The 16,522-nt window shown below is 39.1% G+C and overlaps 1 protein-coding gene across 5 annotated transcripts in view; it reads left to right on the top strand.

The window, feature by feature from the left end:
• The window catches only part of FREM1 (FRAS1 related extracellular matrix 1), a 111,165-nt gene that overhangs the window by 26,078 nt on the left and 68,565 nt on the right, over positions 1 to 16,522 (top strand). For all 5 annotated transcript variants that reach the window (XR_006281503.1, XM_043514867.1, XM_038402814.2 and 2 more), the window contains 9 exons: positions 1,251 to 1,359; positions 3,577 to 3,708; positions 7,093 to 7,437; positions 8,064 to 8,206; positions 9,554 to 9,750; positions 11,417 to 11,507; positions 13,779 to 13,946; positions 14,253 to 14,461; positions 14,994 to 15,087. Coding sequence is in view for 4 of the 5 variants with exons in the window: in XM_043514867.1 (XP_043370802.1) it covers positions 1,251 to 1,359; positions 3,577 to 3,708; positions 7,093 to 7,437; positions 8,064 to 8,206; positions 9,554 to 9,750; positions 11,417 to 11,507; positions 13,779 to 13,946; positions 14,253 to 14,461; positions 14,994 to 15,087 (1,488 nt within the window). In the remaining variant the exon portion in view is untranslated. The remainder of the gene's footprint in view (positions 1 to 1,250; positions 1,360 to 3,576; positions 3,709 to 7,092; positions 7,438 to 8,063; positions 8,207 to 9,553; positions 9,751 to 11,416; positions 11,508 to 13,778; positions 13,947 to 14,252; positions 14,462 to 14,993; positions 15,088 to 16,522) is intronic.

The raw sequence follows: 16,522 nt of genomic DNA, 5'->3' as shown, positions 1-16,522 counted from the left end.
ACCGCCTCTTGCTGAGGTGAATTAGCTATTCCCATGGGAGAAGCTCTTTCGTCAGTGTAGTAATGTCTTCACTGAAGTGCTACAGAGGTGCAGCTATGCCGCTGCACCTTTTTAAATGTTGACCTGCCATCGATCTATTGTCGTCAGAAACGCCAAATTGTGAGACTAAGATTACAGAAATATTTTAAATCCTAAAGAAATGAATTGCACATCTTTTCCAACGCTGCCCATAACAGTGTTTAATTGTGTTCCTCACGTCAGGTCTGTGCCACTGGGTTTTACTTATTTTTGTATGATGTTTTCCTCAATATTTTATTCTTGATATAAATATTTTGCTGCATTAAGTGTTACAGCATTTAATAATAGTACACTGTGGAAGGAGAAAGAAGAGGTGAGGTAGGACAGAAATTATGTATTTTCAAAAGCAGTTTGATGAAAGAAAGAGTCCAGGAAGAGATCCAGGTAGATATTTGCAGGTGTCAGGAGATGCAGAAAGAAGTACATTCTAACAGTGGCGAGATATATGAAGACAGGAAGTCAGAAGCAAGGCAAAGGGATGAAGAAGGAATAGGCAGGGAAATAGAGTGACAAGGTCTATGCAGTAAAATATTGGGGTACCTGAGTCTGATTCAGTAGGCTGACAGGGCATGTTAATTTTAGTTCAGCAGGGTCATGGGACCCTCCCAGGAATTCAAGCAGTAATAGCAGCTGTCTCAGGAAACTGTAATTAAAAATCTGCCTGATAGGCTCACCTTCAAGAATCCCTGGGAAATGTTTATGTTTTTAAAAACTTATTTTTATTTTTTGTACAACTTGTACTTAATTTTCCTCACATTTTTATTTACCAGCATCTGATAGATTTAGAAAGCAGAAGCTGAGTAAGGAAATGTATCCCAAAGCTATTTACTGTTGCAAAACCCCTGTGTGAGTTTAGTCCTCCCTAGTGAAAATTAAAATGTGTATTTTTCCTGTTCATTTATATAAATTTACAACTATATATCTTACTTTCCCTGTGTTAACTGTGAAGATTGCAACACAGGAAAACAGTGCTATAAGGTGGTACAGAAAACTAGGAGTTCTAATAACATACTGAACATACTGATAACTATGGTTATCACAGTATCCAAATCCCTTGAAGTTTAGAGAGTCTAATATTTCAGTTATCTGCATGCTGCATATACTTTGTACACACCTAGACAAAGATATTTCAACCTGTTTTTTCAACAAAGGTATTTTTTTATATATAACAGTTGGAGTTAGAGGTTCATGACTTCTACTTTGAAAGGAGTTCACCAATCAGTGTGCATATTTCCATCAGAACAACAGATACAAATGCTCCTCGGGTGTCATGGAATACAGGTGAGATTGAATTTCACTGAGTGAATTCTGCTACAAAATGTATGTTGATGCAGAGATGGGTTGAAGGTACAAAGTTCAGGTCTGGATGCATAGTCTGACCAGTTCAAAGTTCAAAGGATGTGTGTCTGTATGTGTGTGTGTTTTGTGTGTGTGTTTGTTTGTTTGCTTCTCCTTCTCTATTTTGGTGTGACCCAGTCATAGAAGCTAGAACAAATGTCAGAATGAAGCAGAATGAAAATGCAGAGTAATAGAAGCAGGAAATGGGGGTATGAGAAAATCAAGATATTCTGTATCTTAATTAAATACAGTAATGACAGTTTACTTTCTGCCACATTTTAAAAAAAATACCTTCCTTCCTTATGTTCTGTGTTATGGAGCAGATCAAACTAGATGATCATAATGGTCCCTTTTGGCCTTAAAATCTGAAAGTGTGGGTTTAGCTAACGCAGGAGAAACTTTGATGTTATTTATTGAGAGGCTGTTGTGTTGTTTTAAATCAGGCCAATGGATTCTGTTGGAGATGGAGTTAAAAGTGGTGTTGTGTGGCTTTTCTAGCCTTATCTGCTGTTTTGACAATATTAATGTATTAATTTATACTAATATTTATAAATCTGCATTAATCTCAAAAACCTATGGGCACATTTATACTACTATTAAGAACAGAATCTGAAAACACATCATGGACAAAATTCATGCCAGTGCTATTCCTTTGAAATCAAACAATAAGTTTGATCTCTGAGATAGACAGCGTCAGTGGCCAACCCATCTCTAACACCTGAAGATGACCATAGCAGCAGTGTTGTCATGATAGAAGGGAGGATTGAGAAGAAGAGTCCTCAGCCTACCCTTAGAGAAAAGTACCCACGTATCTAACCCAACCTGAAATGGATGCTTAAGTAAAAAGTTGGGCCATGCACTGTGCCTCGAAGGTCAACCAACTTTGGGCTCTAGTGCATTGACAAAGGAAGTGAATACCAGAACCAAAGGCACTCCACTAACTCCAGCCTCCCATCTCCTTGACATTCAAGTTTATGAGCTCTCAACAGGAATACCTTAGCTGATTTACTGAGGCAGGAAGTTGGTCTGTTAGATAGCTGGGAACCAAACTGTTTTATTCCTCTGTAACAGAGCTCTGAGGGTCCTTGACTAAAATAAAGATGCCTGAAATAAAAGCTGATAGTAGGGCTTTAAGTTATTTTTGAAATGCCTATTTGCAGGTGTCAGGGTTCCTTCCCCACTCTGAACTCTAGAGTACAGATGTGGGGACCCACATGAAAGACCCCCTAAGCTTATTCTTACCAGCTTAGGTTAAAAACTTCCTCAAGGTACGAACTTTGCCTTGTCTTTGAACAGTATGCAGCCACCACCAAGTGTTTTAAACAAAGAACAGGGAAAGAACCCACTTGGAGACGTCTTCCCCCAAAATATCCCCCCAAGCCCTACACACACCCTTTCCTGGGGAGGCTTGAGAATAATATCCTAACTAATTGGTTACAAAATCATCAAAGACCCAAACCCCTGGATCTTGGAACAATGGAAAAATCAGTCAGATTCTTAAAAGAAGGATTTTATTAAAAAAATAGAAAGGTAAAAATCATCTCTGTAAAATCAGGAGGGAAAATACTTTACAGGGTATTCAGATTCAAAACCCAGAGGATCCCCCTCTGGGCAAAACCTTAAAGTTACAAAAAACAGGAATAAACCTCCTTCTTAACACAGGGAAAATTCACATAAAACAAAAGATAAAGTAATCCACCTTGCCTGGTTTACCTATACTGCAATATTGGAGACTTGGATTAGGATGGGTTGGAGAAGATGGATTTCTGTCTGGCCTCTCTCAGTCCCAAGAGAGAACAACCATGTAAATAAAGAGCACAAACAAAAGCCTTCCCTCCCTCGCCCCCTGAAGATTTGAAAGTATCTTGTCCCCTTATTGGTCCTTTGGGTCAGGTGCCAGCCAGGTTAGCTGATCTTCTTAACCCTTTACAGGTAACAGGATGTTGCCTCTGGCCAGGAGGGATTTTATAGCATTGTAAACAGAAAGGTGGTTACCCTTCCCTTTATATTTATGACAGCAGGCAATTATGTTGGTGGAATTTAGTTTGTTCTTTCTCCTGACCATTTGCACAAAGCACTACAATAGGTACACTTGATAGCCTTGAATGCCATCCAGTTATAAACACATGCTTTGCTGAACCTATTTTCTGTTCTTTGTAGGCCTCGATCTCCTGGAAGGGCAGTCCCGACCAATCACGTGGCAACAGTTTCAAATAGTGGACAATGACAACATCCGGGGTGTTCGCTTGGTTACCGTTGACGGCTTACAGCATGGACGGCTCACTGTAAGAGGTAAATTGCCATTTCCTCTTTAGGGATTGGAAACAAATTATTGTATTCGATCCACTAAAGTGGAATGCACAAAGATAGTTAGGTCCCTAGCTCTCATTGAAATCAATGAAAGTTAGATGCCTAAATACCACTGAAGTCTATGGAGTTACACCAATGTAAAACCAATATCTCTGGGAGGACAGTAAGGCCCCAAATGTCTTTATACTGGTCTATCCTGTTTGTAGAGAAGAGCAAATCTGGAGATATTTTTCCTTTTGCAAAACTCCGTATACATTAGCAAAACCAAAACCATGGCTAGTTTGGATCCAAATCTCATATGGTTGAGCCCCATGGGTAGAAAAGATGGATGGAAAGGCCCAATCATTACTACTTCTTCTTCTTTATTTTGTATAAACAATTGTTTACGTTTATTTCCTTCGCTGACTCTGTGTGTGTGTGTGTGTGTGTGTGTGTGTTGTGTTATATACTACAAATACACTAAACAGAAAAATTCTGTAGCTGGTTAACTGATAGGCACAAAGATCTAAATGACTGAACAGTATCTGATTTAAAAGATTTTGAAACTATGTTCTATACAGAATTTCAGTTAACATTAAGATGACCAGCATTTGAACAAAGGGAGCAAAAACCTAGTACTGCTTTGCACTGATTTATTCCTTCCCTCTTTATCAAAATCACCTTGATTATGTCTTTAGTTACATTAATACTATTTTAGGAGCAGTTTTGTTACTTTACTGTTTGTTACCTAATAGTTTTGCTCCCTCTGCTGTCTGGCTACTATTGAATAATAATAAAGTAGAGGGAAGTATTAAGACAGGGTATTTTTAAAAAAATCCTCTAAAAAGAGGTGAATTTAAGGAAATAAACTATATCTCAATAAACTATTCACTCAATTTGAGTAAATGTGACCTAGCTCAAATGTAATTATTTTCCTTTGCCACTAATGTGTTAAAGATGAGGCTAAAGAATAGTGGAGCTTGCTAACTGAGGAAAGCTTCTAAGTAAATACAGGTATTATTTAGAATCTGGAGCTTATTCTCCAGCGGATTATAGAAGTTTTTATAAATAGATCAAATTTTGGACCTAAACTCCTTTACAATATTGCTGTAAATCAAGCCCAAACTAGACTTTTCAGGGTGCTAATCTTTGACGTAGCGAATGTTATTGCATACCGTTACAACAGGCTTAAGCATTCCTTATACCAGTAAATGCAGAGGAATAGTTTTTATTACTTTAAAAACATACGGGCCTAATTCTCTGTTCCATTAACACCATTTTTACATTAGTGTAGCTCCATAGATGAGTATGATCAGAGTGAGGATCCAGGAATCTGTTAATGTAGTTTCTTTGGAGCAAAAAGAAAAACTATTAATATAAAAATCATACACTTAAAAATCCTTTCTTCTTTTATTAATAGCTTTGATTATAAAACTGAAAGAATTCTAAAGATCTAAGTGAGTTTTCTCTATTTATGCTACGTTGCTATTTATGATACATTTTACATTTTACTCGGCTTGACAATGAAATGAGACTGCTCTGTTTCACTTTCATTGTGATTGTCAGTTTTACTTTCTGGTTTTTATGCACTAGCACAATGCTGTTCTGTTTGGGAAAATGTTTAAGTAAAAGAAATTCATCCTGTGGTTGAAATAAAAAAAATCATTAAACTTTTAAAAATGTTATTGAATTTTCAGATATGCAAAAATATAAATGAGTTCTAAACACATATGTGCAAGACAATAAATTAAATATTAAAAAAGAAAAATAAAAGGAAGAGGCAATAGATAAGTTATCCAAAAGGATATATGTCTTGTATTCCAGCAAGATGTTGTCTGGAGTCTTCCATATATGTGTAGTTGTGTATTGTTGTCATTTTACAAATAATTACTTCACAGAATTCCCTGTAAATATAAATTCAGGACTGGGCTGTGGATTTACCATTAGCCATGAGTAAGGCAAATGCAGCTGTACTGCCCCAGCAGCTAAACAGAGAACTGGGACTCAGAATCACAATCTGGTCCCTGATTCCCTCCTTGGTTTGGGGGGAGGTGTTCTGATTCAGCCCTTTAACTGGAGCAGATTACATCTCCCTGTACACTGGAGATGCACCAGCTGGCATGTTGGGAGGTAGAGTCAATGCTTTTCCCATATTCCGGTCCTTTCCCTCCCACTCCCCACATACCTGTGCAGCCAGATGTATCTGGCTCACAGAAGTTGCTTTCCCAGCAATGCTAGTAAATCCATTCCATGGGCACACAGGGCAATCCACAACCTTGCCCTCAATAAACTTTTCAGCAATATATCTTTTTTTTTTTGGTCAATTGGATATCCAAACCTTAAAGGAAAACCTGGAATTTAGCATTCCAGTTAAGCAAAACTAGTTTGATAGAGATTACTAATAAAGGCAATGCCCATTGAAACTAATGAAAAGACTCTTGTTAACCTCAGTGGGCATTGAATTAGGCTCAGAATTTCTACCAACTATTTAGTATGCCATGTTATATTATTTGGCAATACTAAGTGCCAAATCATAGGGCCTGTTTATGGATCAAGGAAGGCTTCTGAAGCCAGGGAACTGGTGTGGTCCCAAGGCATGGCAGCTGGGATAACTGTTGAGAGAGAGGCTCCATAGGGGAACTTTGCTCCTGTTGTGCACTGTAAAGTAATGTTGTATGCAACTCTCTCTGTGCCACCACACAAGGAGTTTTTTGTGGGGCATTGTGTGTGTGCAACCATTTGATCCACAGCTATGGTGGAAACCCTCCTCCAGTAGGGAATTTCAGGGTCTGGAAATACTATTGCAGCTGGAGATGGCTGTGCTGGTGCTCCATTACCTTGAAGTGGGAGAGTATTCAGCCCCTGTGCCCGTGAAGAGATCCCCTGCTCTAAAGTCAGAATTTGACCCTCAAGGTATTTTACCTAAATGAACAGTTGTGTGTGAGCATATAGTGCTGAGTACAATGGAGGTCCTATCCCTGTCTGGGATCTCTAGGTACAAACAAATAATAATAATAATTAATAATGGATGTTACTTTTTGCCTACAATGAAATATTGATCTGTAATCAGAGAACATATACTCTTTGGGCTTAAAATAAATTGTGAGTGATGTTTTACAAAACAGTGATAGATAGCAAACACTGATGTCTTCAAATGGTCTATATGACAGAATTGACCTTGTGGGGAGTTCTGTTTGCTACCAGAGTTTTGTAACTGTTAGCAAAGTACATAGCTTAGTAACTATGCTGGACCATGTTAATACTTTCTGTTTAGATAGGTTCTGAATAAGTTTTTCTAACTCAGACATGTATTTCCCCCCCTTAATAAAATTCATACTGAGGCTGAATTACACATCTTTGAAACGTCTTCTTTCATTGTTTTGACAGGAGAGAAAGGATTCATGTTCATGGTCTCTGATCTTAGGGCTGGAGTTGTTCGCTACCACCATGATGACAGTGACTCTACAAAGGATTTTGTGGTATTTAGGATCTTTGATGGCCACCACAGTATTCGCCATAAGTTTCCAATCAATATCCTGCCTAAAGATGACAGCCCCCCTTTCCTTATCAGCAATGTTGTAATTGAACTGTATGAAGGGCAGACCATTCTGATCCAGGGCTACATGCTTCAAGCTTCTGACATGGACTCCAGTGATGACTACATACTCTTTAATGTTACTAAACCACCACAGGCTGGAGAAATCATGAAGAAACCAGGGCCGAACCTTATAGGTAATCTAAAAAATCCACAGCAAGATGAACTTTCTTTTGTGCGGGCCAAACTGTGCTCATGGTTACCTTGGTGTAAATCCTTTGAGTTGAATGGAGTTATTCTGGATTTACATTGGTGTAACTGAGAGCAGAATTTAACCCAGAGTCACCTCAATCTATGAATATTTGTTTGTTGTACTTTCTTAGCTAGAGGAATTTGGGTGGTCAAGAGACTTTCTTGCTGCAATGATTCCTACGCAGCTGAAAATCAGAGGATGGCATAGATGGTGCTAAATAGATGGTGGGGGTGGGGGTTCTTTTATTCCATACTTGAACACAGAATCTCTTTGCTAAGTTTGTTAGATAGTTATTTTTGTTTGTATAAATTCACCTTTTTCCCTCATCACTGGGCTTCAGAGATGTCACCGGGAATGCTTTTACTTCATATTGAACAACTATGAAATTTTATCAAAGTTTCTGATATAAAGATGGAGTTTTTAATCTTTTTCAGTGGATGCACTGAACAAAGAAGAAAAACTGTATAACAGGTCTCTTCTTTATGAGGATCAAGATGACTAAATTTACCAGTGATTAAAATTATAAACAGTTCTATGAAATGTGCTTTCTTTTATTCTTTGATTCAACAGGGTATCCTGTCACTGGCTTCCTTCAGAGAGATCTGTTTAATGGACTAATTTACTACCGTCACTTGGGAGGAGAAATATTTGAGGATTCCCTTGAGTTTGTCCTGTGTGATAGCCATGACCCTCCCAATCTCTCAGAGCCACAGGTATTATGTCTGAGAATTTCTTGCAGAGTGTGAAGTTAATGTCAGGACACCAACATACCTTCCTACAGTGGATTGTTGAAAACCCTGTGATTTTTCCCTCTTTCTAACTTCCAGTCCTAAAAGCACAGCCTAGGATGTGAAAACCAAGCTGTGTCCTTTTCCGTGTGCACAATATTACCAATAATAAAATTCTCCAGACCAAATTCTCCCCTCATTTATAACTCAGCAATCCTAGTTTCTTTAATGTTTGTCTGACGGGAGAATATTGTCAGGTCTCAAAGGCGTTAATGGAGATTGTATCAGGTGTTAAAATGAAAGGCCAAATTCATTCTAAGGACTAGATCCTCAACTAGTACTGTCAGTAGTCACTTTAAAGTAAATAGATTTGCACCCATTTATACCACCTGAGGATTGAACTGACTGGATTTAATATTTCCTTGATTTTAGAGGCACACTGCCAAGATTTGTGGATTTAAAATGTGCCCTCCTTTATATTTCTGTTATATATTATACATTAGTCCATGAGTTCTTTTTCTGTGTGGATGTTTAAAAAAAATGGTTCAGTGCCCTCCTGTCTTTAAGAAATATTTGACAACCAGTGCTTATGCACAACATTACAGTAACAAAACAGTGTAAACTGTAAGTAGAGCTGGATAGAATTTTTTTTCAAAATGTGCTTTTGATGGAAAATTTTGCTTTTATCTAAATTGAAACATTTTGAAAAATATGACCATTCTGAATTCTTGCAAAGAAGCTATTTGTTTCAAAACAAAAAAATCATTTTGGATTTTCATTTCCGATTTCCAAATTTTCATTTTAGAATTTTAAAATGTTAGGATTTTTTAAAAAGTTTTTTTACTTTTATATTTATTTTTATAATTTTTACATTATTTCATGACAATGTAATAGTTTAAAAATAAAATAAAAATAACAGAATATATAAAATCATTTAGGACAGCTGCTACTTACTACTGGTTGAAATATCTTGTCTTCTGTTTCTGTTCTGCAGGAAATTTCAAAAATATTTGTTTTAGTTCCAAATGAGAACGAAAAAAACTTTTGAAATGTCAAAATTTCCTATGAAACAGAAATTCTGAGTTTTAACCAGCTCTAATTGTAAGGTCCTCAAACAAATAATAAGGAAGAATAACCAATATTACAATTGTATGTATTATGGAGGAAAAATTAAATTAAAAATGTACTTCCATTTTAAAAGATTTGTTCAAATATTTTAAATATGAACTAAATAAACTCTCGTGGTTTCCTTTAAGCATGATTCTAAGAGCATTTAGTGTGTTTCCAACATTCTACCAACCCTATGATATTTTTCTGTATTCTTTACTCTAGGTGGTGATAGTGCACATTATTCCTGTGGATGATCAGCTTCCAAAAGAAGCTTCTGGGGTTACCCGCCACCTCACTATCGAGGAAACTAAGATAGCTCTTCTAACTAAGAAACATCTCCATTTCATAGACATGGAAGCGCAAGAGAGGGAACTCATCTACACAGTAACCACCTCCCCATTTTTCTCTTCTACTCATGGGTATGTGAGAGTGAATGTTCACTCCTCATCACAGGAGATAGCAGGCACCAAGTGGCAGGGAAAGTGTTGGTGGCAAAGTAAGGCTGTTGCCTGTGTGCACACAATAAGTTCCCAATCCTGCATGCATGGGCCGACCTGTGTGGTGCTAGCTGCAGGATCAGGACCTAGTGTGTTAATTATCATGTGGGTCAAATCTAAAGCAACAGGACGTGAGGGGCAACATCAAGTGGTTAAAAGAGAGTGAGTTTAGCACTAGTACCCTCTCCAATTTACCAAGAGGAAAGAGTTTTGCTTACTACCACTGTGTAGCTGAGGCTGGGGATCAACACTTTTCCGTTTTGGGCCAGATCAGCAGAGAGTCAGTCTGTAACTTAGAAGTATGGTTATCTGTCAGGTGGGAACATGGTTAATAGCCTTGAACAAGCCTGTGGGCTAATCAGAAGAACTGCAGCAGAAGCCTATAGTGAGCAGGAGAGAACTCAGAAGCTAGGTGTTGAGGATAACAGAAGGGAGATGGGCCTTTTAATATGCATGTGTGATATGAAGTTGATATACTCAAGATCAAAAAAAGTGGGTCCAAACTGTTCCATAAGGTGAGAATGAGATCCTTCTAATAAATATAAGAATGTGAAGAGCTTAGGTCATCTTAGTAAAATGGTGACTTTGGAGTGGATCAAGTATTTTTAAAGGCCTTGCAAAGAAAATGGCAGAAGTTGTTTGCAAGAGGTTAAACAAAATAGCCTGTAGGGATCATGCTGAAGCTCCCAAAGCAAATAAATGGTCTCTTTCGAAGGGCTTTTTGTGTGTATATAAAAATTAAAATAAGAGATTTGTAATTTTGATGGGTTTCAGAGTAGCAGCCGTGTTAGTCTGTATTCACAAAAAGAAAAGGAGGACTTGTGGCACCTTAGAGACTAACAAATTTATTTGAGCATTATGCTTAAATAAATTTGTTAGCTTCTAAGGTGCCACACGTCCTCCTTTTCTTTTTGTAATGTTGATGCAAATTGTTTGGCAAAGGCCCAGTATTTGAAAATTATGTTTCAATGTTATCAATTATTTTTGCTGTGTGATTTGTCTTCAATACATGGGACAAGTTATTTTGAAAAAATAAATGGGTTGCCTTTGCCTTTTGTTGTGCCAAGAGATTGGTCCTTAGGAGGTGAAAAAGTTCTTGTGTATCACTTTTAAAAGACTAGAAAGTTGAGTTGTCAGAAATTGCTTCACATGAGCCTCTTATTTATAAGATTAGTGAAAAATTTTAAGAATTTGATGTAATATAGAATTTCTTTTATCCAAAGAAAAATGCAAATATCAAGTGATAGGTACGTGAAGGGCCAGATTCTCAGCCAGTGTAAATCATCATAGTGCCTGAGATGTGTGGGGACACTTTGGTGTGGAAGTTCAGGACTTTGTTCATTGTAAAGTAGGTGTTACTTTCTAGTTGCCAGTCCATGGCTCATGATTCCTTCGTTCAGTTTTCTGACACAGTTTGAAATCCATAATAAAGACATTTATGATAATGAAAAAAGAGAAAGAAATGAATTTTTTTTCTATGCAGCTAGTGGTCCGTAGTGGTGTTGAAGCACAAGATTGAATTGTTTGATTTTTTCTCCTGTAAGAAGTTTTAGTAATCAGCGCATTGTGTGTGTGTGTCTTTGTACAGCCCCTCCGATGCTGGGAAGTTGTTTATGGTGGACAGCATCCCCAAACTAGTCAAGGATCTTTCTGCTCCAGCACTGAGATCATTCACTCAGGTTTGTTACTAAGTGATACCATATTAGAACCATACCCTGTTTAAGAACTAGCTCAGTGGTGCTGTCATTTTTCCTCAAGTCACTTCCTTTCAGGTTGTCATGAAGCTTAGAAGTGGAAACCAACCCTAGCCAGTGCTATCAGTTTAACAAACTCAAAATTCAGCAAACTCAATTCATATTTTTAAAGAAGTGTCCACCATGATTGAACTCCTCGCATAAGTAGACATAGCTCCTATTGAGACCAAAAGAAGTTGCACTTGCTTGTGTTAGGGCTGAATTTGTCTCCAAGTATTTGACCTGAGTTGGGCATAATGTCAGGGTAAGAGATGGGTTCAAACTGGACTTGGTTTGGGCTTTGCAAAACCTTATCAATTTGATTTCTTATCGCCTCTAAGATTCTTTAACATTGGCTGAACTCCGTTGGAGTAGTTCTGTGCATCCACATTTTTGTTTTAATTTTAAATAATTTAATAGAATCATAGGACTGGAAGGGACCTCGAGAGGTCATCTAGTCCAGTCCCCTGCACTCATGGCAGGACTAAGTATTATCTAGACCGGTGGTTCTCAAAGCCGGTCCGCTGCTTGTTCAGGGAAAGCCCCTGGCGGGCCGGACTGGTTTGTTTACCTGCCGCATCCGCAGGTTTGGCCGATCGTGGCTCCCACTGGCTGCGGTTCGCTGCTCCATCTTTGGCCTGGAGCGGCGAACCGCGGCCAGTGGGAGCTGTGATTGGCCGAACCTGCGGACGTGGCAGGTAAACAAGCCAGTCCAGCCCACCAGGGGCTTTCCCTGAACAAGCAGCAGACCGGGTTTGAGAACCACTGATCTAGACCATCCCTGACAGGTGTTTGTCTAACCTGCTCTTAAAAATCTCCAATGAAGGAGATTCCACAACACCCTTAGGCAATTTATTCCAGTTTTTCACCACCCTGACAGTTAGGAAGTTTTTCCTAATATCCAACCTAAACCGCCCTTGCTGCAATTTAAGCCCATGGCTTCTTGTCCCATCCTTAGCGGTTAGAACAATGTTTCTCCCTCCTCCTTGTAACAACCTTTTATGTACTTGAAAACTGTTATGCCCCCCCTCAGTCTTCTCTTTTCCAGACTAAAAAAACTCCAATTTTTTAAATCTTCCCTCATAGGTCATGTTTTCTAGACCTTTAATCATTTTTGTTGCTCTTCTGGTGGACAAATTGGAGAAAGTCCAATCTTTCTTGAAATGTGGTTTCCAGAACTAGACACAATACTCCAACTGAGGCCTAATCAGTACGGAGTAGAGAAGAAGAATGATGTCTCGTGTTTTGCTTACAACACTCCTGCTAATACATCCCAGAATGATGTTTTCTTTTTTTGCAACAGTGTTACATGGTTGACTCATATTTAGCTTGTCATCCACTATGACCCCCAGATTCCTCTCTGCAGTACTCCTTCCAAGGCAGTCATTTCCCATTTTGTATGCATGCAACTGATTGTTCCTTCCTAAGTGGAGTACTTTGCATTTGTCCTTATTGAATTTCATCCTATTTACTTCAGATCATTTCTCCAGTTTGTCCAGATCATTTTGAATTATAATCCTATCCTCCAAAGCACTTGCAACTCCTCCCAGTTTGGTATCGTCCACAACTGTTGACCGTGTTGCTATTTTTTATTAGGCTGTAGTTCAATAAATCCCATTCGTACTAACATTTGTAAACAGCCTGGCCATTACAATTTACTGTATGGTTAGTTTTCCTTATAGCCTTCTAATTGGAGTCCTGAACCTGCAAGCACTCAGTCAGGTGCATAAGATCCGTTTCTGGATGGGAGACTTTGCTGATAGTTTTAGTCTACTTTAGTCTATCTTGTGATTTGAGTAAACAAAGGATGTGCAATTAATAAATATTGCAAATAACAAATTCAGAGATCTCTGAAATTCAGAGATGTACAGATACTGTAGTGAATGTAGTATTAAAAGCTATGCTTTGATGACTGTGATTATTTAAAAGTCATTATATAAAAAGGGTTTTGGGGATGGCATACTTCAGCCAGGCTTAGACCCCCATTTTCTGTTTCCAGTTGTAAATTGCACCTCCACAAATCTGGGTCTTTGCATCTCTATCTAGCTAATTTGTAGTTAGAGGTACAGATACTCAGATTTGTGCCAATAGTTGAAATGTGGGTGCAAAGATACCAAAGGAAAGGTCGTCCTTCTGAAAATGTCCTTGAAGATTTTAAACATTTTTTGAAAAAATTTTGAAACAGTTTTCCTTTTCCCCCCCCCTCACTTTTTGCAGCATGCTGTGAACTACATGAAAGTTGCCTATATGCCCCCTATCCAGGACATTGGGCCTGAGCCTCATCATGTCCAGTTTATTTTTTCAGTCAGCAATCAGCATGGAGGCACTTTGTTTGGGATCTGCTTTAATATTACAGTTCTTCCAGTGGACAATCAAGCTCCAGAGGTACATCTGTGGGTGGGAAGTGTGTGGGAGGGAGGGAGGAAGTGAATCTCTGAATATTAATGTGGTTCTACTAGACAGATAGAATACTGCTGTAATGATACATCTGTTACTGATTGGTGCCTGGAAGCAATATTTGCTCTGTGTGTTGTGGTAAGTTCCTTACGTCCTCCCAGCATACGACAGATGAGTTATGCCTTTGGTGTTTTGATATTTATTGTGTTGCATCCTTTAATTCCAAAAGCTCTTTCTAGTTCAAATTTAAAGATGCAGAGGGAAATGGTAATTCATCTCTTCCCCTCTGTTCAGGTATTTACAAACAACTTGAAAGTGGAAGAAGGGGGACTATGCACCATTACAGGGAGCCATATTCTGATGTCAGATGTGGACACAAAACAGGAGACCCTCCACATCTACCTTCAGAGGCAGCCGCTGCATGGAATGGTAGAACTGGATGGATTTCCCATGACCGAAGGTGACAGGTTCACCTGCCAGGACCTGCATATGTTAAAAGTCAGGTGAGAAAAGGGTCCTGCTTTTAGTTTTGCATGGCTTTTCGTTTTGTTGTTGTTAGTTCTCATATCAAACTGGTGTTAAATTACAGAAAACACAGAGGCCAAGAGCCTCAGCTTTTGTGAGTTGGCAAAGTCTGACCCCAATGGAGCTCAACAAATGTACACCAGCTGAGCCTCTGGACTACAATGCTCTCTGCAGATTCTTACATTTGCATTAAAAATAATATTATATCATCACCACATGGGGAATGAACTGCCACATCTGAGCAGGCTGTAAAACTGAGTCAGGAAACCATATTGTATTGGGGTGAGCAGTTGGGTAGTATTGTCAGCCCCAGTGTAGAGGGGGCCAAGCAAGGCCCTAAACACCATATAAACCCACAACAAGGGACCTAAGTAGTACATAGGCCTCTCTGCACTGGGGTGAATTTTCCATTTTGGGGATACTCATCCGTTTTCCTGCAATGCTTGCTGTTCTTCTTGATGCAGAGATACGTTGTCCATGTGAAATTAGTGCAGAACTTACTTCCCACAGGTATCAGCATGATGGCTCTGAGACTCTGCAGGATGACATCCTCTTTGCAGCCACAGATGGCATTAATTCTTTAGAGTTTGTCCTACAGATCAAGGTCAGTGTGTTGCTCCCTGTTTGTACTCATGAGGGCATTCATCCACATAGAAAATGATAAAATATCAGTTTTGAAAGCCTTCAGAGCTCTTCAGAAATTGGAAAAGAGTTAGGCTAGATTGGCTTTTTGCTGTTCACTTTGGAGCTTATGTGACAGTATCGGTTAGAGAGCAAATTTGGCAGGTATAAATTATGAGACATCTGCACCTGCTCCTGCTTAGCCACTACTGTCAGGAATGAATCCCCAGAATTAAACATGGAGTGTGTGTCAGATCAGTGAAAGAGAGAGTTTTCTTTCTGAAGATATAAATTCCACACTTAGAGGGACACAGCAAAGTGATATCCTTTATTTAAAAACAAACTTAACTTTAATTCCATATCTGTGTTCCTAATAACTCCACAGAATGCTTGTCTTGGCTTGCAAAAGCTGTAAGGATGTGTTTGAACCAATATGTTTTCATTGGAATTAAAGAAAAATCACAATCTTTTGACCATTAGGTTTTGTAAATGTTTGTTTCGACAAAATCTAAGTTTGAGGCCGGACTTGATCTGACAGTGTCCCTCTAAGAACTTTGTACTTTGTATTCGTAAAGATAAAGGATGTATCATCATGCAACCTCTTCCAGAGCACCCCACTCATGACCAGAGATGGCTCTGCAGTGCCTTACTTCAGTTTCCCCCTTCCAGGGGCTTCTTTAAAAATCTCCAGACAGGCTTTTTTGTTCAGTAATGCCCTTTCTACCAGGGTCCAATTTATTGGCATAAGACATAATTCCAAAATTCTGTCCTGGGGCTTCTTAACTTCCCAGAGTTTGCTGTCTGGAGCTCTTCCCAGCCTTGACAGGCCATTCTCAGCCCTACGTGGCTGGATACTTTTTCTACTTCCGTGGAGTCTGCTGTCCCTGGCCTTTAGCCTGCTCACTCAAGCTCTTCTGCAGTCTTTACCACAGCCTCTTCTGAACATGCCCCCTCTGTGTGCAGCTTCCTGCTGCTTTTATAGGGGAATCACCTGATCTGTGCTCAGGTGTGCCATCTAAGTAACAAGAGTTGGCTGGCTCCAAGCCTCTAGTCCTTAAAGGGGCAAGCCACCCTGTTACAGGACAAAAATATGCATAAGTGCCTGGAGTGCTGAAGCCATATGTATTTAGGTGCTAGTTAATATTAAAGCACAGTTGCTAGAGAGGAACTAGAATCAGTCCCAGTAATTCCCTACAGCCAGAGTTGCCAAACATTTTCATAGGGGGAGCCACCTGTTAGTGGGGTGGGGGGCACCTATTAATAGAGAGATCATCTGGTAAACCCTCACCCCTCCAAATCATGCTCCAGTTTGTGATCACACAATGTGCAACTAGCAACAGGGAATTGCACATGTGAGATTTTTCAGTGTTGCTGTCCCAAGTGCTCAAAAATCATGAGTCAGGGTCCTCGGGAATCAT

Source organism: Dermochelys coriacea, chromosome 5 (assembly GCF_009764565.3).
Source record: "Dermochelys coriacea isolate rDerCor1 chromosome 5, rDerCor1.pri.v4, whole genome shotgun sequence".
NCBI lineage: Eukaryota > Metazoa > Chordata > Testudines > Dermochelyidae > Dermochelys > Dermochelys coriacea.
This window is presented reverse-complemented; position numbering and strand designations above follow the sequence as displayed.